We start from the raw sequence: 24,650 nt of genomic DNA on the forward strand, positions 1-24,650 counted from the left end.
TATTTCATAAATTCACTTTTATCTATCTATGGATTAGAACCCAAAAATCATCAGAAAATAGTCATCAAAAATATTTAAGAAAGAAAACTCTTATTCTACTTTTATATAAAAAATACACTAGTGTCTCACCCTGTAGCATGCTCACGCACATGTGTAATTTTCCTTTTTCTCATTTCTCAATAAACTCTTGTTAAAAATATATATATACACACTTAGGCTGATAAGTTAGGTATGGTATTAGGAGGTACAGATCTTAGAAGAATAGAGTAACTGTAAAAGGAGAACTATAACCAAAATTGTTTTAGGCATGAAATACAATTGGAAAAACTTGCAATGTAAATATATTATAAGGGCACTGAGAATCAAGGAGATTACTGAGAGGCCCCCAGTGTCAATATCAGAAATGATCTTTGATGCCTTCAATTTAGGTAGCCATTCCTGACTATGAAAAAGGAAACTGAAATGAAAGTGTTTTATGACTACAATCCAAGTACCCAAACGCCTACCCATAAAAATTAAAGTTTGCATTTAAAAAGAGTCAACTGTTAAAAGTGAAACCCACAGAACCACTGGTTTCACTTTAAACCACAGAATAAAACTGATCTGAAAAGGTCTCATTTTCAAAGCTTATTTAGAGCTAGATACCTCAATGCCAAAGAAAAGTCTCTCTTCATCTTTGTAACCTAGCAGTTAGCACAGCAAACATAGCATATAGTAGGTACCTAATACATATTTGCTCAGTTTTACCATATTTCACAGAACTAATGCTGCTGGAATTCTGAAGTCTAGATTATCATCTTAAATTAAGCATATACAATTATTCAATTTAAAACTATAGCATACCAATAACTCAAATAGAATGATTAGTTTTATACTAATGTATCATATATACATATAATGTAAGTATATATGCAAGAACCATTGATAGTAGACAATGAGAATATGAGTGGAATCCTAAGGGTGAGAAAAGGATGAAGGTGGTATAAGACAGTTTTCTAGCTTTCAATAGTAAAGCATAAAAATTTAAACATCAATAATCATAAAGCACATGCATGAACTATGTGCAAACTTCACTGGTGTTCACTTCTAAAAATTTTTCTTATTAAAATACAGTTATGGCCTCATCTTTCTATAGCCATTAAACGTAACAAGAACAAAGACGCCCTTGTAACCACAAACTGCTATACCCTACACTTAAAAGTTTAAAACCTGCATTGTGTTGGGAGGAGGGAGAGAAGACATGTATGGAATAAATGAATAAGACTTGTTTCCAAAGCCCTTAGGGTTAACAAAAGCTCAAGCATAGCATTAAAAATACAGTTTATAAAAGCCAACACTAGAGACAAAACTGAAGTCAAAAGGTGATATTAACTTAGATATATATACATTCTATTTTCACCTATTCTAAGATATCCTCTTTCCCTGATATTTCAGTACCCCTAAATGGGGATGTGTATCTTTATCAGAATGTCATAGTTTAATTGACAAAATATTCTTCTTTCTTATAGGGTATACATACAATTGCACATTAAGAGTTCTGGGAAATCCTACAACTGGAAAAATAAGCAATTTAACCTAGCACTGCCATGCTTACTGAAAAAATAACTTTTTTTTTTTTAACCTAACACCAAAAAACCTCTTATGGAACTAATGTTCCATGAACCCATTTTTTTAAAAAAGTGGCTTAGAGTGTTTCAGATTCTAGTTGACCTACCATTTATTATCTTAAATGTTCTCTAAATGTTTAGTCAATAAAAATGGCAGTCAGTTCAATCTGAAGAACAGAGAAAAAAACATTAAAAACAAAAAACAAAACAATAAAACAGCTTCCCAATTTCTAAGGTAAATTTGTTTCTTCTTTAAACAATATAAAAGTAAATCCTCAAGGGGAAAAAACAACAATAAGAACAATAACAGCAACTCTCATGGAGAAGAGAGACTTTAAAATGTATAAATATGTGACTATTGAGTTTATTAACAATCAGTGAGGAATGGCAAAGGGTCAGCAATGCACAAAGAGGATTCGGATGGCTTTAAATGTTACACTAAATTTTACTAACATGATTTCTCAATCTCTCTGATCTCCCCCCTCCGCCCATCAGACACAGAACTTGTAGATTAGTAAAAGGGAACAAGAAGAGATCTTAATATTCTGTGGCTAAATTAGTCTTCCACTTTCAACCCTATTCATTACCATAGGAAGGCTCTGGTTTCTGAGAAACACTCTGATACAGGCTGATAAGGTGAGAGCTAGCAATGGAGAGAAGGGAGTAAGATGCTTATTTTGGGCACTTTCCCTGTGAAATCTAAAACCATTATTTTCTTGTGTACTTTTGCCCTGTGCATGCTTATGGAGATAAAATTCAGCTTAAGAACATCTGAACAAACACTGCTCAAAAAGTATAAATAATACAACTTATAGCACATTTAATATTTAAATTTTCTATTTGGAATGAAAGATTATCAAAATAATCTCCCAATTTATTACTAAACATGATATTCTCTATAACAAAAGCATTAAGTCCTTCCTTCAAAAAAATTATACATTAAAATAGTTTATCTACCTAAATTGAAAGAAGAAATATTACCTGGAATAATTCTGAAAAGTCCTACCTTTTCTTTGCAGCTGGAAAGCATGCTAATAATGCTAAGACAAACTGATTGGACTGAGAGCGCTGGAGACCAGTCTTCTGTTAGAATGGATAAACAGATATGACCATTGCTATAAACATGAGGATGAACAGGAATATTTTCACCAGTAAACATGACCTAAGAAAGAACAAAATTCCATTAACACTCAAACATTCTGGATTACCAAAAACTATAATATTCTCCACACATAACAAGTATTGATTAAAAAAAAAAAAAAGCAAAAACAGTGCCAGGAACAAGAGAAATTGCTTGCTGTTTATTCTCATTAATTAAGTATTGGTTTTGCTATATGAATAACTATGTATATATAATATAAAAGATTATTTTATATTTCAGCTATTTTTCAAATTCCCTTTAAGAGTTTTAAATTACTATGTATTTTTTAGATTAGTAAAAAAAAAAACTGCATTTATAAGAATGGTTTTTCAAATCCTACTCATTATTCTCTGCATAAAGAAATCAAATACACTAAAATTCCAAACAAGAGTATTCAATTTTGAAACAATATGAATTACAGGTAACAGAAATACACCTACCATCTATAACACTGCTAGCACCTATGGTGTGCTGCTATGAAAAAGGAAATGACTGCTCTATATTCCACCTCCTCTAAACTCGTACATCCATTATGATGAGCACAAAATTATTATTAATCAGCAAATAACTATGTGAAGAGATGAAAATAAAACGAAGGTTAAATGAGTCTTTGAACTGTTTGCTGTTTTACTCTGCCTTTAATTTCACTTAATTTTTCTAACACTGTTTTTCTTCACCATGCCTCAGCACTGTTTTGAAAAGTAAAAAAAACATAATTTCCTACCTTTGACCTAGTAATTCAACAAATATCCCAAGAGCAATGATTCTTAAACACACTACCTAAGCATACAAATAGACACAGAAAGTAAATTCATATATCCTGAGGAAATATGTAAGGACTGGCCAAAGTAGCTTGAAAGTCTTATGCTTATATATACTATTCCACAATAAATTATTTTGATATAAACATTTTAATAGATGCAGCTCACCCAACTTTAAGTAAAATGTATACTGTAATAAGATGTTCCTTATTTATCTGTGGTTCAGTAAAAGTTCCTAATTCCTGAGCTGGCTATAAAAAAAATCACCTTGGGAAACGGACTTGGCCCAGTGGTTAGGGCATCCGTCTACCACGTGTGAGGTCCGCGGTTCAAACCCGGGGCCTCCTTGACCTGTGTGGAGCTGGCCCATGTGCAGTGCTGATGCGCGCAAGGAGTGCCACGCCACGCAGGGGTGTCCCCCGCGTGGGGCTCCCCTACATGCAAGGAGTGCACCCCATAAGGAGAGCCGCCCAGCGCGAAAGAAAGTGCAGCCTGCCCAGGAATGGCACCGCCCACACTTCCTGTGCTGCTGATGACAACAGAAGCAGACAAAGAAACAAGATGCAGGAAATAGACACAGAGAACAGACAACTGGGGGAGGGGGGGGGAATTAAATAAACAAATCTTTAAAAAAAATTAAAAAAAAATAAAAAAAATAAAAAATCACCTTAAGATCTGGTTAAAAACACGAATTCAAGGAGCCAATGTGGCTCAGCGCTTGAGCGTCAGCTTCCCACACATGAGGTCCTGGGTTCAATTCCTGACCCTGTTACCTCAAAACAAACAAACAAACAAAAAAACACACAAAAACCAAAAAACACCAAATTCAAGGGTCCCACTTTCAAAGATTCTATCAGATATAAGCCAGCATTTCCCAAACAATACTTATAATCTCTCTTAACCCTGCAAACTTCCTCACACCCAGGAGTTTAGCAGAATCTCAGCAAAGCGAAACCCTACCTTAAGACGGAAATGGATGAGATACATATTGCTCTAGGTCATCCTTTTTTTTTTTTTAATTTATAGAGTAGAAAAGGGGGCCTGTGAAATATGGCTAGAGTTAGGTATGCCATACCTGAACATGGGATATGGTATATAGGCAAGTATGACAAGCTTGGTTTTAGTTTTTAAATATCTAGCTACAAATCTGCTTTTACTACCATTTTACAAATATTCAGTGTCAAAGAAAGCCATCTTTTGCATATGTAGTAGTCTTCTAATATTTCAAATACATTACTTACATTAGGGACTCATTACACGTTGGCAGAAGCTAATATACAAAAGCAAAAGGAATTTCCTTTATTTCAAAGTAATGACTCTTTGCTTGCATATAAATATATATATATTTCCTTTAAATTCTGGTCACCTGCCCTCTACCTCCACTAAAAAAAGCTAAAAGAAAGCTGAAAATTTAAAGTTATGTCTCAAATAGGAGATATCAAGTTACTTGCTCTGCTCAAATGGAAAAGATGCCCTGAAGGAACTCTTTGGCGTCAGCAGAGGTGTGTTTAATTAGATCAATTTAAGTTCTCTATTCATCACTTTTTGCTAAAATGATACTTAAAAAGTTAAAAAGTTTTACTTTTTATTTAACCTCCAGGAAAGGAATTTTACCCATCATGTGTAACATCTAAGGTACTGCTATGCAAAAGACAATGATTACTTAAAAGGGCCATGCAGTTCCTAACCTTGATTTTAATTTGTTAATTTTTATTTTTATAAATATGAATTATAGTTTATTACACATCATATGTACTTGGTATTCCTTGATATTCCTACAAAGTCTAGAAAGGGAGTTTATAAAACTTACAGAATACACACCTGCTTTGAAGTATTAATATTGGCACAAAAAGACATTTGACCAGTGGGTTATTTTTCAGTAAGCTGCATTTAGTAAGAACATAAGCAATGCCCAAGAACTTATTCCATGGCCACAATTATTTTTTAAAGAATATTTTTCCCTCTGTAAGGTCCCTTTATCAAGAAGTCAAGGAGAATAGTGCTGTGAAAGAGCCAAAAAGTGAAAAAATGATAAGTTATCTTCTATGGCAAAGGTATTTATGTATCAGCAACCATCAAGGAAAATACACAGACAGCCAAAGATAAAGGTTATCCCAACACGCTTTGACCAGCCAATCGCTGAGCAGAAGGAAAGCAGTATTCTTCTTGGAGGGAAAATGGTTATATACTGAGAGTCACTTGCTGAGAGCCACAAAGTATACATGAACCAAAAGGGAAATCAGAAGAAAAGAGAAAGAAAAGGGATGAATGGCCAAGAGAAGACACTTAAGAGCAGAAGGAGCAGATGTTCTAGAGACAGAGAGCAAGAAACCAAGAAGTAGAAGACAGATAGAAACAGCTTTGAAATCAGATGGGGGGAAAGTAGGGGTGAATATGGGACACACACACTGACATAAAAATAATTCAGATCTCAATAACCCTTAAAGCAGGGGATTTTTACACATGCTGCATGCAGGGCAAATGAAGGCAGACTGAGACTTTCAACAACCAAAATAAGAGTTAATTAGTTGCATATATCATAGTAACCCCTAGGGCCTAACCTGACAGATACAGAATTTAGAGGTTTGTATAACCTCAGATACAGGTTTTAGAGGTTTCCATGTATAAACACGGAAAAGGTGAGTTTACATGCCAGAGATGAATTCCTGAAATGAAAGAAAAAAAATGTTTTCAACAGTTTATTCATATAAAAAGCTGGTATCCAGCTGCCACAGACAGTTTTGGTGTAAACTTAGCTACTATGCTGTCTATATGATGTGATGGAGAAAGCAACCAAAGCTGAATTCTTTAGGTTCATGCTCTTACACATCCTCACTTGTGTAATACTCAGTACAAGTCAAAGGAGAAAATGAAGATTTTGGTTATTTTAATGTAGTCAAGTTGGTTTTTAAAATTTAAGAGATTACTAAGCTCCACACTAGGGAACCAAGAGTGCCTATAACTTCAAGGAGGAGAACTGCATCCATAAGTCATGTGGGATCTAAGCCCCCTCTGGATTTAGAGGTGGAGTAGACATCCCCATCCCAGCGTCCACAGGATGGAGGATTATAATACGGACTGGAGTGGAGTGGACTTGCTGGTATTTGACTACAGAACTGCTGTGACTCTAGCAATGGAAGAAACTGGATCACTGATGTATAGATGGTGGCCATGTGAGTGCTGAGGGCAGGGGGAGGGAGGAAGAGGTGTGATATGGGACATTTTTGGTACTTGGAGTTGTCCTGAATGATACTGCAGGGACAGATGCAGGATGTTGTATATCCTGCCATAACTCACTGGATGGACTGGGGGAAGAGTGTGAACTACAATGTAAACTATGGTACATGTGGTGTGGCAGTGCTCCAGGGTGTATTCATCAAATGCAATGAATGTGCCTTACTAATGAAAGGGGATGCTGATGTGGGAGGTGTGGGGGTGGGGAGTGGGGGATATGGGAACCTCTTATGTTTTTTGTTTTTTTAAGATTTATTTATTTTTATTTATTTCTCTCCCCTTCCCCCCCCACCCCGGTTGTCTGTTCTCTGTGTCTTTTTGCTGCGTGTTCTTTGCCCACTTCTGTTGTCAGCGGCAGGGAATCTGTGTCTCTCTTTCTCGCGTCATCTTGTTGTGTCAGCTCTTCGTGTGTGCCGCGCCATTCCTGAGCAGGCTGCATTTTCTTTCGCGCTGGGTGGCTCTCCTTATAGGACGCACTCCTTGCGCGTGGGGCTCCCCTACGCGGGGGACACTCCTGCGTGGCATGGCACTCCTTGCGTGCATCAGCACTGTGCATGGGCCAGCTCCACACGGGTCAAGGAGGCCCGGGGTTTGAACCACGGACTGGGCCAAGTCCGCCGCCACCTCTTATGTTTTTTAATGTAATGTTGTGTGTGATCTATTCATCTTTTAAAAAAAAAGAAAATTAAGAAATAAAAATACATTCCTTTTTAAAAAAAAGATTATTAAGCAGTTTCCAGAGTTTAAATAGTTTTTTTGAGTCCCAAGTGGCTGATAAGGGTATCTAAATTGATATGACAAGACAACTGAATAACTGATTCTGAAACTCAAGGAATAAATAAAAACTTTGCTAATTTATTCAGATTCAAACTGGTAACAACCAGAGGTTGTATACATTTCCATTGTATAAAGAGCCATGAGTAAAAAAGAATGATTTTGAGGAACAAACTATTTGATGGAAATAAAGTCTCAATTTTAGAAAAGAGTCTTAGATCTTAATGCATATGAATCACATCTGAAGTTGTGAGTATGCTTTTAAAAGCAGTCCTCAGGATGTCTCTAGATTTCCAAACATCTCCCTACCAGTCTGGCTCATTTTCAAGAGCAGATGAAAGAACTATACTCAAATTCTCTATAGTTATGGAGGTAAGTATGCATATCTACATCCACCCTAAAATTTTAAGTAGATCAACCACTGATTAAATATTGGGTCATTTCAGTGCTATAAATGTAGTGTCTTTCATAAAACGACTAATATCTAAACTGAAAACCATCAAGTGATTTAAAAAGCTATAATAAAGAATTAATACCACTTCAATTTGATATATTTTGAGAATAGTCTGATAGTTACCAGTTACTACACTGACTTAATCAAAATTGATCGACAACTGAAACCAGATCTTTAATTATACACTTTTATATACTTTACCAAAACCTCTGCATTACTGCTAAGAAAAAATACAGGGTGGAAATTAGGTAGCTATTTCTAATATGAAATTCACAGTACTGATCCATTAGGATTTCGAAACATCACTCAATACTGAAACTTCACAATACTGAGGTCTTATCACAAGGATATTATGTCCAGATTAATGGTCTGGCAGTAGTTAGAAAGGCAGATATTTTAGTATATGGTGTCAAGTGAGGTCAGAACACAGTTGAAAATTTATATAACAGAATATATACAAGAAACAGTACAAAACAGGCTTTATTTAGAAAAGCCAATCAACATTATGGACAACAAAGTTTGTCCAGGAACAGTATGAGGGAATGTTTTCTGATTAAACTTAGAAGCAGATGTCAATAAGGAACAACTATAAAAACAGCAACTTACTGTTGTAATAAATATTGATCAGATATTTAATGTAAAATACATTATATAGGTAGTCTAGCATAAATGGTAAATACTTGACTAAAATGACTAGAAATTTTCTACTTCAGCAGTTTTTTATTCAATTCTCCCCTTTTAGTCCTCTAACATGTATCAGCACCATCAATATTAAAAAATTGTCCTGGTACTCCATAAATACCACTACTATGAAGCAATATACACATTACAATGACAAAATTTCTAATCAGAATGCAACTAAACTTGGATTCCCATGAATGGTAAGCAGCCTCTTATGTCCTGTGTTCTTTTCTAGCTTACCAGTATTCTCCTTTATTTTCTCACTGCCTCAGCCCCAATGTAAAGCATTACTGTTCACCTCCTTGTCAGGTATTCTTAATGCAAGACAGTTTAAGACAATAAAAACTGCTAATGAAGACTTTGGAAAGCTTGACCATCATCAATAAAAGAGCATGGAGAACTGGTTCTCAAATATCCTTCCACTCTCATCTCCTGCTATAGCCCTCCATGTATCTACACTTAAAATACAACATATGCTCACAACTCTTAGAAAAGGCCATGTCCTTTCATGCCTTACCCCACTTTTCACGTAAACTCTTCTTGTCCTTTAAGGCCCAGGTCAAATAGATTTTTATTTGCCCCTTATTCTAAATTAAATCAATCACCTTTTTTTCCTTTTGTTCACAATGAATATAATTCATACTTCAATTTATTGTCCTTTCACCTGCTTAGTCAAAAAATTGTAAACTCTTCCTTGACTCCTCTCCTTCATTCATATTCCATATCCAATTCATGAGCAAACCCTCCTGGCTCTCCCTTCAAAATAGGTCCAGAATATAGCCACCTTCCACAACCTTAACTGCTACTTTTCCTGGCAAAAGCAACCATAAAATCTCTCACCTGGACTGCTACAATATCCTATCTGGTCTCCCAGCAGTCTTGTCCCCCTGCTGCCGTCTATATGCCACAAAGCAGCCAGAATCACATCATTTCTCTGCTCGAAATCTTCCAAAGGCTTCCCATCTAACTCAGAATAAAGTCAAAGTTCTTAAAATGGGCTATAAATATAAAGGCCCGATACAATCTGTGATACATCCTCCAGTCCAATTATCTCTGTGACCTGTATCTTACATCCCCTCTGGCTTATATACCATTCCAAGAATCACCAAGCAGCACCAAATACAATGTCTTTGCATTTTGTCTTCACCTATTCTTCCTCCACATAGTCTCAAGGCTTCTTTCCTCAACTCTTACAGATCTCTGCTCTAATGTCACCTTCTTGATGAGACATTTCCTGACTACATTGTCTGAAAGAATGACGCTCCCATCCGCCTTTTCTATTTTTTTATCATCTTCCAATCTATGTGTCCTTTAACTTACTTGTTTTTTTCCCATACAAAAATGCTCACGTGGAGTATGCAAGATGTTTTTACCATTTTGATCACCCTGAATTGCCAGCACCTCTAATGGTGAATGTTCTACAGTACACAATAAATACAGAATGAATGAATAAATGCCTACCTATCCAAACACTAAACAGATTCACACCACTTTAATCTCTGTACTCTTTCTCATCCCTGGCACACAATACAAGCTCTATACATGTTAAATTAACCAAACACTTACATCCATCTACACATAGGAAATAGAATCAGATAGAAAGAAATTTTATATTCTATTTGGCTAGCAGTAAGTGCATATTAGTGGAAATCAGTGACGGAAAGGTGCCTCCTCTCTGCCACAATGGTAACTGAAAAAGTTTATTGTTGATGTTTCTCTTTTCAAGCAAATGACTAAGTCAAACATAATTTTTCAGAAAGGTAGCTATTTCACTGTAAAGTGAAATACAAAATGAGAAATTAATCATAACTAGTATGAAAAAACAGATTCCACTATAAAGGTATGATTGGTCTTAACAGATCTCATTTATTTTATTTTTTTTTATAGAAAAAATTTTAAATAGTATTTTTCATTTTCACACATAGTATATAATAATATTTCACCATAGTTGCTTCAGATATATACAAATATAGGTAATATTATTGGTACAGTGAACTTCCCTTCTTATACTTCTTCTTTTTTTTTTTTTTTTTCCTGGAGCACCCAAACAGGTGCTTTATTTATTTATTTATTTTAATTGACTTTGTAATAATATTACATTAAAAAAATATATATATGAGGTCCCATTGAACCCTACCACCCCCCACCCCAGATCTCATTTATAGGTACAGAAGAAATAATTTTACAATGAGATTGATCTATTCTAGGGATAGTTCCAAAATTCTACGCTTGTAAGTATTGGTGATTTATTAATACTTATTGTGTAAGAAGATAAATACTAATAGATCTAATAAACATATGATGTATGGGCTTAGCAAACGAATTCTTTGGTTAATGGGGAGTTTTACTGCCCTAGATGAGTGGCTCCAACCACTTTCCTAGAGAAATGGACCTTTGGAAATCTTTAGTTATTGGGGAAAGAATTTTGAAATCTATAAACACATCAAACATTTACATTTATTTTATAATCATACAGACTTTAATATTATGTAAAATTAACTTGAAAGTATTACATGACACAAAATTGTAAATATAATGAACACCATTGAACTGTACATGTACAAATGGTTAAAATGACAAATTTTATTAAATACGTTACATTTAAAATTTAATTTTAAAAATCTCTTTTTAGGTATTACTGGCCTCAGAGTAGTTCTATCATTTTCTCAATCAATGGTGATTAGAAAACATAACGTCTACATGGGAGGGACTATGAAATTATCTGATGTTAAAAAGGAATCATTATATTCCACAAAAGATTGTGAACCACTGCCCTAGAGCTTTCAAAGGTATCATTTCACATAAAATCTTCTACTTTCAAAAAGAAAATTACTGCATGGATAAGTAGACTTTTTTTTTCATGCCAGTACTCAGACTTAACTGACTATATGGCATGGGGAAAAGAAATGTTGGGTTTGAGTCTTGACTGTTCTACTAAGTAACTTTAAAAAAAAAAAAAAGATTTATTTTTTATTATTTCTCTCCCCTTCCCTCTCCCCTCCCCCCAGTTGTCTGCACTCTGTGTCCATTCGCTGTGTTCTTCTGTGTCTGCTTGTATTCTTGCCAGCGGCACCAGGAATCTATGTCTCTTTTTGTTGAGTCATCTTGCTGTGTCAGCTCTCCGTGTATGTGACCCCATTCCTGGGCAGGCTGAACTTTTTTCGCACAGGGCAGCTCTCCTTGCAGGGCATGTTCCTCGTACGTGGGGCTCCCCTACATGGGGACACCCCTGTATGGCATGGCACTCCTTGCATGCATGAGCACTGTGTGTGGGCCAGCTTCACCACATGGGTCAGGAGGCCCCAGGTTTGAACCTTTGACCTCCCATGTGGTAGGTGGATGCACTATCCATTGAGCCAAATCTGCTTTCCTCTACTAAGTAACTTTTAAGCCATGAACAAGACACTTCACTTCAAGCTTCAATTTTTTTTACGTGTGAAATGAAAATGAATCAATCTGTCCTAAACTCTTGATTAAGAGCTGTTACAAGTTTAAATCAGAACAGAAGCTAGTTAAATTATAAAGTATGATAAAGATAAATATTATTATATAAAAGAGTGCATGGAAATAACATGTGGCTGAAATGACTAAGTTTGGACTCTACACTAAAGGGGCCTGAATAATAGCCTAAAGAGTTTTCACACTTGACACGGAAGAAAATAAAGAACTAATAGTTCTTTTAATGCAAGGTTTTAATGCAAGGGAGGGAGTATAAAAGTCATTGAAATAATTACCACTAGTGGCTCTGTGAAAGGATGAATAGAGCTGGAAAGAACTAGAGACTAATGAATAGTAAAACTAAAAGATAAAAACCTGAACTACAGCACTGTAAATAAGATAAGAAAGTAGAAGCCTGATTTAAGAAGCCCTGTGAAAGGATTTGAAAAATATTAGAGTGAAGTAAAGGAAAGAATTTAAGATGACAAATAGGTAAATAGTAACCCAAGACAAAGGGAAAAAATTATTTTGTTATGGGGATGGGTAGAGTTCACATGTGTTAAATTTGAGATTCCAAGTAGAATTGCCCGAAGTGAAATTAAACCTCAGAAAGAAAAGACTACATGCCCAGAGCTGAACACCTGGGAGCAAGCTACTTAAAATAGTTGAAGATGTTGGACAGAAGAATGAGAAAAGTAAGAGAGTACTGAATAAAGAACCAGGAAAATATCAAAATCAGAAGAGTGGACAGAAGTAAAATCAGTGACGGAGAATAAAAGGAATTTGAGGGGAAGCATATGTATCTCAAGCAATTGAGTGCCTACCTCCCATATGGGAGGTCCTGCAATGGTTCCCAGTGCCTCCTAAAGAAGACAAACAATTGAGCAAGAAGTGGATATGGCTCAAGCAGTGAGTGCCCACCTTCCACATAGGAGGTCCTGGGTTTGGTTCCCAGTGCCTCCTAAAGGAAAAAACAGACAATGAAGAGAAAATGAGCAGATGAAGGAGCCATCTGAAGGTGGGGGGGGGGGGGGCATTTGAGGTAAGGTGGTAGAGAATTTATTACAAATGTTCAAATACATTAATATTAAAAATGGTGCCAAAGTTTGCTATTTGATTTAGAATTAAATACTAATGAAAGAATTTAGAGAAAACTTTGACTTGGTTTCATGTTTGTAGCTATTTTTCTCTGGTGAATACATTTTAATAGTCAAAAGCTTGGTGAGTCATATTCTTCCTTCATATACTGTCAATAAACAGTTGAAATGAGACAGAATAGGTTGAAGGTGACAAGGGGATGTCTGGGACCCCATTGCCTTCAGCATAAATAGAAGTGATATTCACAAGTCAGATGGCAACAATAGAAAGTAAAGACAGTTACTTTGACTTTTGATTATAGTCCACAGATGGTTATTACAGAGACCTAGAGGTCATGAAAACACATTTCCTTTCACTTTATTTGCATGAAAATGATAAAAGTATCAAGTCATTAACTAAGTTGACTGTGCCTCAGATTATAATTATCAATTTTTGGGCTGCTATCTGGATATTTACCATCCTGTAATTGATTCTGCCATGGCAATACTTAAAGGCTACAATGATAGCATGTCAACGTAAAATTAAAGAACTGCTCCTTTCAGCAGAGCACATACCTCTTCATCATATCTAAGAAGTGTCTCATTAATCCAAAATGCTAACTTTTCTCACAACCCATAGGCCCCAGGTTACATTTCTATCTCCTTTTCTGCCAATATCTATGGATAAGAAAAGGTCTTAAATTCTCAGAAACACAAAAGCAGCAAAGCCCTAACCCGAATAAATTAAAATGTTCTTAAGATATTGACTACATTACAAGTTATGAGTGAACAAATACATCCATAAGTTTACAATGAATTTCTTTAAGTTTTCATTAAGATAAAATCAGTAACTTAGCATTTTGTTATAATATTAAAATATAATAAATTAAAAGAACAAGACAATTACCTGAGGAGAGTCAAAAGGATATCGACTACTAAACTTAAATAGAAGCTGAAATTTTTCCCCTTCATATAAAGTACCTGGCGCACCTTCCATGTCTACAATCCACCTAAAATAAAGAATATAAATATCAAATTAAAATTTCAGATAAACGGGAATTGGAATAAGAAAAAGAGAACACTGAGTACCTCTTTTAATGCCAGGAATTGACATAGGAGTCACTTATGTGTAAAAGCACATTTCATCTTCCCAATAACTCTAAAAGGTGACTATTAACATCCTCTCTCTATCCGCTTCTCTGAAACTCAGGGGTTAAATAATTAGATTAAGGTTAGACAGTCAGCAAAGGACGGAGCCAAATTTCAATCTTGGTATTAAAAACCCAAACTCAGGTGTGTTGACACCAGTGGTTGTGCTCTTCCTACTCAAGTAGGCCACCTTACATATTTTCAGAAAAGTATATCTATAGTGTCCAAAATAATAACTTGCAGATAACATCAAACCCACCAACTGCCTTTCAGATACCAATTATTTAAGAAGCAGTAAGGGGGAAGCAGATTTGGCCCAACAGATAGGGTGTCTGCCTACCACATGGGAGGTCCAAGGTTCAAACCCAGGACCTCCTGATACACGTGATGAGCTGGCCCACATGCAGTGCTGATGCATGCAAGAAGTGCCCTGCCACACAGGGGTGCCCCTCACATAGGGAAGTCCCACGCGCAAGGAGTGCACCCAGCAAGGAGAGCTGCCCGGTGCAAAAAAAGTTCAGCCTGCCCAGGAATGGTGCCGCACACATGGAGACCTGATGTGGCAAGATGACGCAACAAAAAGAGACATAGATTCCAGGTGCTGCTGCCAAGAATACAAGCGGACATAAAAGAACATGCAGAGAATGGACACAGAGAGCAGGCAACTGGGGGGAGAAGGGAGGAAGGGGAGAAAAATAAATAAAAAATAAAAACCTTAAAAAAAAAAAAAAGAAGCAATAAAGGAAGTTGGAATCAGCAATGACAGAGAATTTGTAGCTGTCAGACCTCTTTTCTTCTGAGTAGACTAAACAAGAAAAAAGAAGCTAAGCTGTGGTCAGCATTATGATGGCTGCTCAAAGCTCTGCATCACCTTTCCCTATTTACTTTATTTCTCTCCCCTTGACCCCCGTTGTCTGCTCTCTGTGTCCATTTGCTGTGTGTTCTGCGTCCACTTGCATTATCAGGCGGCACAGGGAAACTGTCTCTTTTTTGTTGCATCACCTCTCCATGTGTGGTGCCTCTCCTGGGTGGGTTGTGCTTTTTCCATGCAGGATGGCTTTCCTTGCAGGGTGCACTCTTTATGCATGGGGCACCCCTACACAGGGGCGCCCCTGCCTGGCATGGCACTCCTTGTGCATGGCAGCACTGTGCATGGTCCAGCCTAACCACATGGATCAGGAGGCCCTGGGGATCGAACCCTCGACCCTCCATATGGTAGGTGGATGCTCTATCAGTTGAGCCATGTCTGCTTCCCTCCCTATTTCTCATTATGTTTAAATTGTTTAGTAACACCCGAAACAGAATTCTACTACATCTATGCAAGCAGAGTTTGCATATTTAATAATTATACACACAAATATGTTTATATTCTGTATATTATCTCCTGTTCTTTTCTTTAAAAAGAGTGAGAGAGAAGGATTGGAGATTGTGATGACAAAGATGACAGTGACAGCACATAGAAACAAAAGAGGATCACAGGCATACAATCAGTTCTTAACTGTAGCTATCACTATTAATTATTATATATCTGGCCAATGCCTTTAATCTTCTATTTCCAGATAGGAAAATTAATTTTTTTAAATACAGAGAAACCAAAGGAAGATAGAAAATGTAAGGTTGCAGTTCTACTCAACACCCCACATACTATGACTTACAAGTATGGAAGATAAGTAATGTGCCTATTCTCCAAAAGTGATCAGCTAAAGCATGCAGACCCTTAAGAACAAGGCTATTCATTTTCAGAGTGCATGCAAGAGTATCATAAACGGTAATGAGAAATATATGACAACAGATCCAAGAGAAAGCATGTTATAAGAAATTAGACAGATCTGCCTCAACTATCTGTGTAGCTATGAACAAACCATTTTGCCTCCCCAATTTTAATGACCTCAATTGTAGAATAGAAATATTCACCTTATACTGTTTTGGGAAAGATAAAATGATATTATATATATAAAAAACCTAGCACATTCCTGATATCAAAGCCCATACACAGTAAATTAAATACAATGCAACAGCTGTGCTAAAGAAAAACAAAAAAACCCAACCACTCTCTTTATAAACCAACCCCTTTTTATCTTTTCCTGACATATACTAGGTAGAGTGATATTAGATTAGGAAAAATTAGGATTTTCTGGCTCTCTTTCATTCTGTATATATGGTAATTTTTAAGACACATAATTGCACTATAAACAAACGTGACTTAAACACAGCTTTTAAGTAATAGCTAAGTAAATATCTCAGTCTTCACAATATCTGAATGTAATAGGTCAAGGTAGACATACATTCAACATTGTGCAGGATAGCTTTTTTGTTTATAGTTTTTATCTCCCCCCACCCCCCTACCCCAATCTGTCTGCTCATCTTCTTTAGGAGGCACTGGGAACCAAACCTGGGATCTCCCATGTGGGAGGTGGGTACGCAACTGCTGCTCCACATCCACTCCCCTGTATTACTTTAATTAGTAAAAAGTTATTAAAGGGGAGTGGATGTGGTTCAGAAAGTTGGGAGCCCACCACCCACATGGGAGGTCCTGGGTTTGGTTCCCAGTACCTTCTAAAGAAAGCAAATGAGCAAAAATATGAGCAGGGAGTGGATGTGGCTCAAGCATCTGAGTACCTGCCTCCCATATGGGAGGTCCCAGGTTAGGTTCCTGGTGCCTCCTAAACAAAACGAACAAAAACAAAAAAAGTAATACATAGGGAGAAGATGTAGCTCAGAAATTGGGCACCTGCTACCTGTGTACAAGGTTCAATCTGTGGTACCATTTTAAAAAAAATAAAAGTAATTTATGCTCACTAGAAAATTCAGGAAAGTAATAAAATAAGTTACCCAAAGATAACTGCTAAATTTCCTTTGTACATTTCGTTTTAGTCATTTTGCAGTTTCTGATGTCATCAAAATTTCCCCAAAAACATGACTGATGGCTGCACAAAATGGGAGTCCAGTAGAGTTGCATTATGTGCACATTTAAATTATATAAATTCAAACCATCGTTTATGATTTCATTCATGAGCATGTGCCACAGAATAATGATAAGATGGGAGAAGTGAATGTGTTGTTTTCAGTCTCAGTTCTGAAATTCCTGTGAATACCTAGTTGCTCTGTGATAAATATTTAAACACAGGTTATTTTCCACACATCATGCCTCCTAATCAAAGAAATAGTCATCTGTTCTCCTCCAGAGGAAAAATTAGCTTTGTTGGGTTTATTAAGGCAGAAAACATACTAATATGGCCATGCTAGGGGATTCTCAAGGGTATTTATGACTATTCACAATTTTTGCCTTACATGCTCTATAGACTACAACTCAAGTCATGCCATCTCACTGCAGTAACTTAACAGACCATTTCCCTATATACTGAGAATATATTTATAAATTAATTCAGTAATATAAAAAGTAGGGTTTTTAAAAATGAAATACTTACTGTGTAATTGAATTCTGAACACTCTTTTCATTTAAAGTCATCCCGGGAGGTGGGTCATTTTGCAAAGCCAACAGTTCTTTCTGTAGTCGTTTCTAGAAAAGAACATCAATAACTATTTGTACTTATTTTTTCCCCCCCATAACATACTATAATATCCTTCTAGTTCTACAGCCTGAAATCCTTAATTAAATTTTCTCCAAGTGCTAATTTATCTTTCCCTTTATCAGCCCCTTACATCTTCTATAAATAAGGCATTCAACAGACCTTTTTTTTTTTTTTTAAACTGGGGATGGAGTTGCTGCATTAAAAAGACAACATATGTCAGTCTCTTACTCTCTTAGCTACTAGTCAATGGACCACCTAGAACATCCACATTCTCTGCAATAATGGGATAGAGCAGTATTTAAAGCCTACCCAAGCAATCACTAAATATGCACTCTTTCCCAGAATTTGCATAGTAGTACACATATGCATTCTTCTGGGCAAAAAGGCTCATCTACCAAGAACGGCCAGGCCAAGAATTTAAATGTTTCCAAACATCTCAAATCTAAGGTTAACTATGAAAACTATTTAGTCCTCATCTTGTGTTGGCTCACATCTAGAAAGCTCACAGGAAAGTAAGCTCTTTTAAAAGACACAAATGGGTTTACAGTCTCAGTAAGAAGGATCCTGATACATCTAATAACATGAACGGTAAATGATTAAACACTTTTGGAAATGGCTGGGCTTTCCAGTGTGTCTGTAGTTCAGAGAGCACCCTTTTTTCTCTACTTTCCCATGAGTGCAAATAAATCAAAGTGGTAAATTTATAGTTTTTGTGTGTTTTCTTTCGGCAAGAAAACCACTGACAGATTTTGCAACCCACTACTACTAATGACAAAGGATTGACATACCCGAAAACTCAATTACAACTGCTTCTTGGCCTTCTGGCTAAGATCAAGTGTAGTATCTGTTCTTAACAGTTTAATATCTGATATGTCCTCTATCCGAGGACAATATATTAAATGGATTTTTGGAACAGGGAGATGGAATAGGAGCTTGCTCTGCCCATTCCACATACAAAAACAAACAAAAAACCTCAATTACAAGCCAGTAAATTGTAATACCTTGATTAACACTCTAGATTACTGCAAGAGCCCAGAGTGTATGATCTTGCACTTAAGAGTGACACCAGTTTGGTTTTCCTAAAACTTTTTTTCCACTTCAATGAGGGATCATTCTTGAGATTTACTCCTCTCTGACTGGGAATAACTTCAGGGGCTAAGAAGAGAATTTCAGATTTGAGGAGATAAGTTCAAGAAATTATATTACACCTCTTCCACTTTCCACTGGCACCTCTTCAAGCACCACCATAGTAAACATAGTGGGAATACAAAAAAGCCAGCATAATAAAAACAAAAACATAAATTATTGCTCTTATCCTGATTTGATTTAAAGCCCTGGAAGGCTACAGTTACAGTTCATGTATCAAAAGGTAAAAAATAACCACTGGGAAAAAAGTAAACACTAAAAAAAAAGTAACTATATTCTAATCATTCCTGTTGCATTTCCCCCAGCCCCAAAAGTCTACCTATAATGGCAGAGACTCAAGTTTGTTAAATATGAAAATGCCAAATGGCTTCCTGGCGTGATCAGTAAGTGAGATATAATTGATAAAAATAAAAGCTAACATTTTCAAATATCAAAATTTAAAAGATAAATGTGGTAAGGCTCTAAAGTCTAGTATAGATCCCTACCTTAAGTTTACTGAACAGCTTTTTCATGCTAATAGCGCTCATGCAGACATGGTGAACATTCCTAAGACCTACCGGACCTTCCATAAGAAGTGCAGCAAGTACCAACCCCACAAAGTGACACAGTACAAGAAGGGCAAGGATTCTCTATATGTCCAGGGAAAGTGTCATTATGACAGGAAGCAGAGTGGCTACGGTGGGCAGACTAGGTCAATTTTCCAAAAGAAGGCTAAAACTATAAAGAAGATTGTGCCGAGGCTTGAATGTGTTGAGCCTAAATGCAGATCTAAGAGGATGTTGGCTAATAAGAGATGCAAACGCTCTGAACTAGGAGAAGACAAGAAGAGAAAGGGTCAAGTGATCCAGCTCTAAGCTTTTTTGTTGTAACAATAAAATCTTGAGGTCCAAAAAAAAGTTTACTGAACAAAATTTAACCTACTAACGATTACTGTACTGTAATATTTTCAGATCATAGTGAGGTCTGTAAAGCTACTTTCCTCTTCAGTAAATAGCTCTGTCTCCTTGATAATGCTTTTTTTTTTTTTAAAGATTTATTTTATTTGTTCCCAGCTGCCTGCACTTGCTGTCTGTTCTCTGTATCCATTCACTGTGTTGTTGTTCTGTGTCTGCTTATCTTCTTCTCTCACCTTTTCTTTAGGAGGCGCCAGGAAGTGATCCTAGGACCTCCAATGTGAGAGAGAGGCACTCAACTGCTTGAGCCACCTCAGCTCCCTGATTTGCTGTGTCTCCCATTGTCCCTCCATGTCTCCTTTTGTTGTGTCATCTTGTTGCACCAGCTTGCCATGCAGGTCAGTTTGATTTCACCAGGAGGCCCAGGATATCAAACCCAGGACCTCCCATATGGTATATGGAGCCCAACCATTTAAGCCACACCCGCTTTCCGCTTGATAATCCTTTTAGCTTTTTAAACTGTCATGTTTTTTAAATTGTCAATAACTTTTCACAACAGCTAACCTCTAGTTATTGACATCCTCCTTTTCTTCTGCTTCCTCACCCCTCTTTTCTCTCTCCATCTGTGATTTGTGCTTCCTTCTCCCTCTTTCCCACACCCCATGCCTTACCAACAGCGTTTAAGGTTTATTTTGGTGAATCACAATTTATCTTCGTGTACCAACTCACATCTCATTTTCATAATTTTAGCGTAATTTTAGCATAAATTTAGCATAATTAACCTATGCTAAATTGCCTCAATGAAACTTAACTGGAAATATTAAGCACAAACGCAAATGAAAAACCAAGAGCATTAATCACCCACAAACCACACTTTGATGTTTGCTTTGGCAGCATGTGCACTAAAACTGAAACAATAAAGAAAAGATTAGCATGGTCCCTGTGCAAGGATGACACAGACCACACTTTCTGAGTACCACTGTGCTACATAAACTATGGAGTTTCATCCCAATGATGCTGTCTTTGCCTTTCCAGCACCTGATCATTTTCACCAATACCTGTGCTTACATTATCAGTTCAAGTTATCTGCTGTTTCAAACAGCTGAGAAAGTACAGCAGCACAGAAAAATACATTTGTATTATGATGAATATTACTGTGCGAAATGAAGTCTACAACATCAAATGAAATAATTTTAGTCAAAATAGTATTTTAAATAGCATCATAGAGAGCGCATTCATTTCTAAACTACTTCAGTTTCTAAACTTATTCACTGGTATTATCTCATACTGGCACATGTGGAAACCAAACCACAAAAAATTTAAATGATACTCTTGTGCCTGTAAATCAAAACCAGATGAAGAGAACATATCCATCTCAGATATTGTTAAAAATTGTTCCCTGAGAGCTTGTTTAAAATGTAGAGTTCTGAACTGAGTTCCAGATTGATGTAGTAAGTTGGGAGTTGAACCCAAAAATCTTCATTTTTACCAAGTTCTAGGAGTGACTGATCAATGGTCTGGTGACTTACTGACCTGCTTAATTACATATTCATTCACTCCATATACATTAACTGAATGTCTATTATGTTTTAAAACACTGAAAATATGTCAGTGAACAAAATGTTAAAATTCCTGGCCTAGTGAAGCCTCTATTTTCGTGGGGGAAGAAAGGGTCAATGAACAGGAACAAAAATATGGTTTATTAATATGGAATGGAAAAAAAACAAGGGGGAGTTAAATCTCATATTTTATGAAGGTTTACCTCAAAACGACATTAAGACACTAGTCAAAAGAGTAGAAATTCTTATTTTGGGTAAGGAGAAATACAAGAGAGAGGGGAAAACATTAAAAATGTAGGGCTATAGCAACCAGCAAGATGGCAGCAGAGTAAGGAGCTCCTAGAGTCCATTCATGCTACAGGGCAGTTAGTATAATCACCCAGAGCTGTTCAAAGTACCTGTATGGGGGTCCCGAGACCAGAAGAGCATCCTGCAACATCCCTGAAAGAATGGAAGGAAGAGACTCCTTTTTGCAGAGAAGAGTCTTTTTTTTTTTAAGATTTATTTTTATTTATTTAATTCCCCTCCCCTCCCCCGGTTGTCTGTTTTCTGTGTCTTTTTGCTGCGTCTTGTTTCTTTGTCCGCTTCTTTTGTCGTCAGCGGCACGGGAAGAGTGGGCGGCGCCACTCCTCAGCAGGCTGCTCCCTCCTTCACGCTGGATGGCTCTCCTTATGGGTGCACTCCTTGCGCGTGGGGCTCCCCTATGCGGGGGACACCCCTGTGTGGCATGGCACTCCTTGCGCGCATCAGCACTGCGCATGGGCCAGCTCCACACGGGTCAAGGAGACCCGGGGCTTGAACCGCGGACCTCCCATGTGGTAGACGGATGCCCTAACCACTGGGCCAAAGTCCGTTTCCCGAGAAGAGTCTTGAGTAGAGAATTCCATACCGCGGAGGTGCCCATCCACCACTGGTGGCACAAGCTGCCTTGGGAGCTACTCTATGGCAGGAGTTCAGAGCTCTATTTCCCAAAACAGGGGAGGAAGAGACGGATGGGTCACCGACTTCAGCTACTGATAAGTAAATTTAGTTGGCTAAAGTATAATCCTAAGAACAGCTAAAGTTGGTACCTGTCCAAGTCAGAAAGAGGTTGGCACCTGCCATTTTGACTCTGCCCCTGGCATGAGGGGAACCAGGACTGAATGAAAATCAGTGACAGTAGGGACCAGCTTCTTTGCACCTATATTGGACTGCAGCCCTAGCCTAGGCTCCAGACTCTCATTTTTGGACTTTAAATCATATTACCTAGCTACAGTGGTAAAAACAGCATGGTATTGGCATTAAAACAGACACATAGACCAATGGAACCAAATTGATGGTTCAGAAACAGACCTGCACATTGATGGTCAAGTGATTTTTGACAAGCCTGACAAAGGCCACCCAACTCAGGCAGAACAGTCCATTCAACAAATGGTGCTGAGTAAACTGGATATCCCTAGTCAAAAGAAAGCAAGAAGACCCCTCTCACACCTTATACAAAAATTAACTCAAAACAGATCAAAGACCTAAATATAAAAGCAAGAACCACAAAGCTTCTAGAAGAAAATGTGGGAAAACATCTTGAAGACCTTATGGTAGGTGGTGGATTCTTAAAGAAGATGAGAGGAGGGCTGAGATGGACTACCGATGCTTGACATATGTAGGAGTTTTAATTAACTTTACTGTACAAGTGTGGAAATGTATAGAGCTGATGGTTAGCACATTATAGTGAGAAATAACTGGTTTATAAATGGGAATGTGGCTGGAAAGGGTAGTCCAGAGATATAAATGTCAATTGAAAGAAAGCTAGAGAATAATCTAGGGACTGAATAGCACAGAAAACCCAGAGGTGGATGAGAATTGTGGTTGATGGTAAGATGCAAGAGTGTCCTCTGTGAGCTAGAGCAGATGTATATCACTATTGCAGGGTAGTAGGAATGTCGAGAAACATGGGAAATATATAACCAGAGTGACCTGTGGACTGTGGTTAACAGCAATACTGTAATATTCATGCATCTACGCCAAAGATGTACTGTGCTGATAAGAGGGATTATCGAAAAAGTGTGCCAAGTGTACGCTACTGGACCATGGTTAGTGGTAATAGTTTGATGATATTATATCTCAATCTATTAACAAATGTCCCACCACGGTGTGGTGTGTTGATGGAGGGGTGCTGTATGGGAATTCTGCATATGAGCATCCTTGTTTTATAAGTTCACAACTTCTGTAATAAAAATATATTTTAAAACAATAGTAAGGTGGGTTGGGGGGAAAATACACCAAATGTAAGATACAGACTAGAGTTAGTAGTAAGATTTTTCAAAAGATTTATTTCTCCCCACCCCTTCATTGTTTACACTTGCAGTGTCTGCTGTATTCCTTGTTTCTTTAGGAGGCACTGGGAACCGAACCTAGGATCTCCAATGTGGGAGGGAGGTACCCAATTGCTTGAGCCACCTCTGTTCCCTGCTTGTGTTTCTCATGTTTTATTCATGTCTCGTGTCATCTTATTATGTCAGCTTGCCACACCTGTCTGTTGCATTACCTTGCAGCGCCAACTTGCTGTCATCTTTAGGAGGCACCATGAACTGAACCAGGGACATCCTGTCTGGTAGACGGAAGCTCAATTGCTTGAGCCATATCCACTTCCCTAGTAATAATATTTTTTTCTGTTTCATTATCATGGTTTTTTTTGTAGAGTTCTGCTTTCTTCCCTTTTTTATCATTCATAAATGAACACACATAAACAATAAGTGTATAGTCAAGATTGCAAACTTACAAAATAAACATACAAAACATCACAGAGGGGTCTCATACATCACCCCCCCAACTCTTTGCATTGGTATGAAACATTTGTTACAAACTATGCAAGAGCATTGTCACAATATTACTATCAGCTATATTCCTTATCTTACATTTGGTGTATTTTTCCCCCAACCAATACTTTTTTTAAAAATATATTTTTGTTACAGATATTGTGAACTTGCAAAACAATCACAGAGATGTGTAGATTTCCCATACAACTCCACACACTGGTGGAACATTTGTTACAGATTACCTAGTTACAAGATTTTGACAATATTCTCTCATAATTTGTAACAAATGTCTCACAACAATGCAAAGTATTGATGGTGGTTTGATATATGGGACCTGTCTATGATGTTATGCATGTTTGCTTTTTAAGTTCACAACTATTACTATGTACGTATTTTTTATGTATGCTTA

The 24,650-nt window shown here is 37.1% G+C and overlaps 1 protein-coding gene and 2 non-coding genes across 5 annotated transcripts in view; 2 read left to right on the forward strand and 1 right to left on the reverse strand.

Moving 5' to 3' along the window:
* Window positions 1–24,650, reverse strand: part of UBE2W (ubiquitin conjugating enzyme E2 W) — an 87,910-nt gene that overhangs the window by 20,249 nt on the left and 43,011 nt on the right. For 2 of the 3 annotated variants that reach the window (XM_004462471.4, XM_058275654.1), the window contains exons 2-4: window positions 17,744–17,835; window positions 14,074–14,176; window positions 2,614–2,769 (exon numbers count right to left, since the gene is read on the reverse strand). In XM_004462471.4, the coding sequence (XP_004462528.1) occupies window positions 2,614–2,769; window positions 14,074–14,176; window positions 17,744–17,835 (351 nt within the window). Of the gene's footprint in view, window positions 1–1,714; window positions 1,775–2,613; window positions 2,770–14,073; window positions 14,177–17,743; window positions 17,836–24,650 lie in introns of all 3 variants that reach the window. The other variant, XR_011645641.1, reaches the window with a different exon arrangement.
* LOC111765128 (U2 spliceosomal RNA) lies at window positions 18,654–18,853 on the forward strand. The gene has a single exon (XR_002797544.1). It is a non-coding gene; the product is annotated as a U2 spliceosomal RNA (small nuclear RNA).
* LOC111765126 (U6 spliceosomal RNA) lies at window positions 20,770–20,873 on the forward strand. The gene has a single exon (XR_002797542.1). It is a non-coding gene; the product is annotated as a U6 spliceosomal RNA (small nuclear RNA).

This window comes from Dasypus novemcinctus, chromosome 14 (assembly GCF_030445035.2).
Source record: "Dasypus novemcinctus isolate mDasNov1 chromosome 14, mDasNov1.1.hap2, whole genome shotgun sequence".
NCBI lineage: Eukaryota > Metazoa > Chordata > Mammalia > Cingulata > Dasypodidae > Dasypus > Dasypus novemcinctus.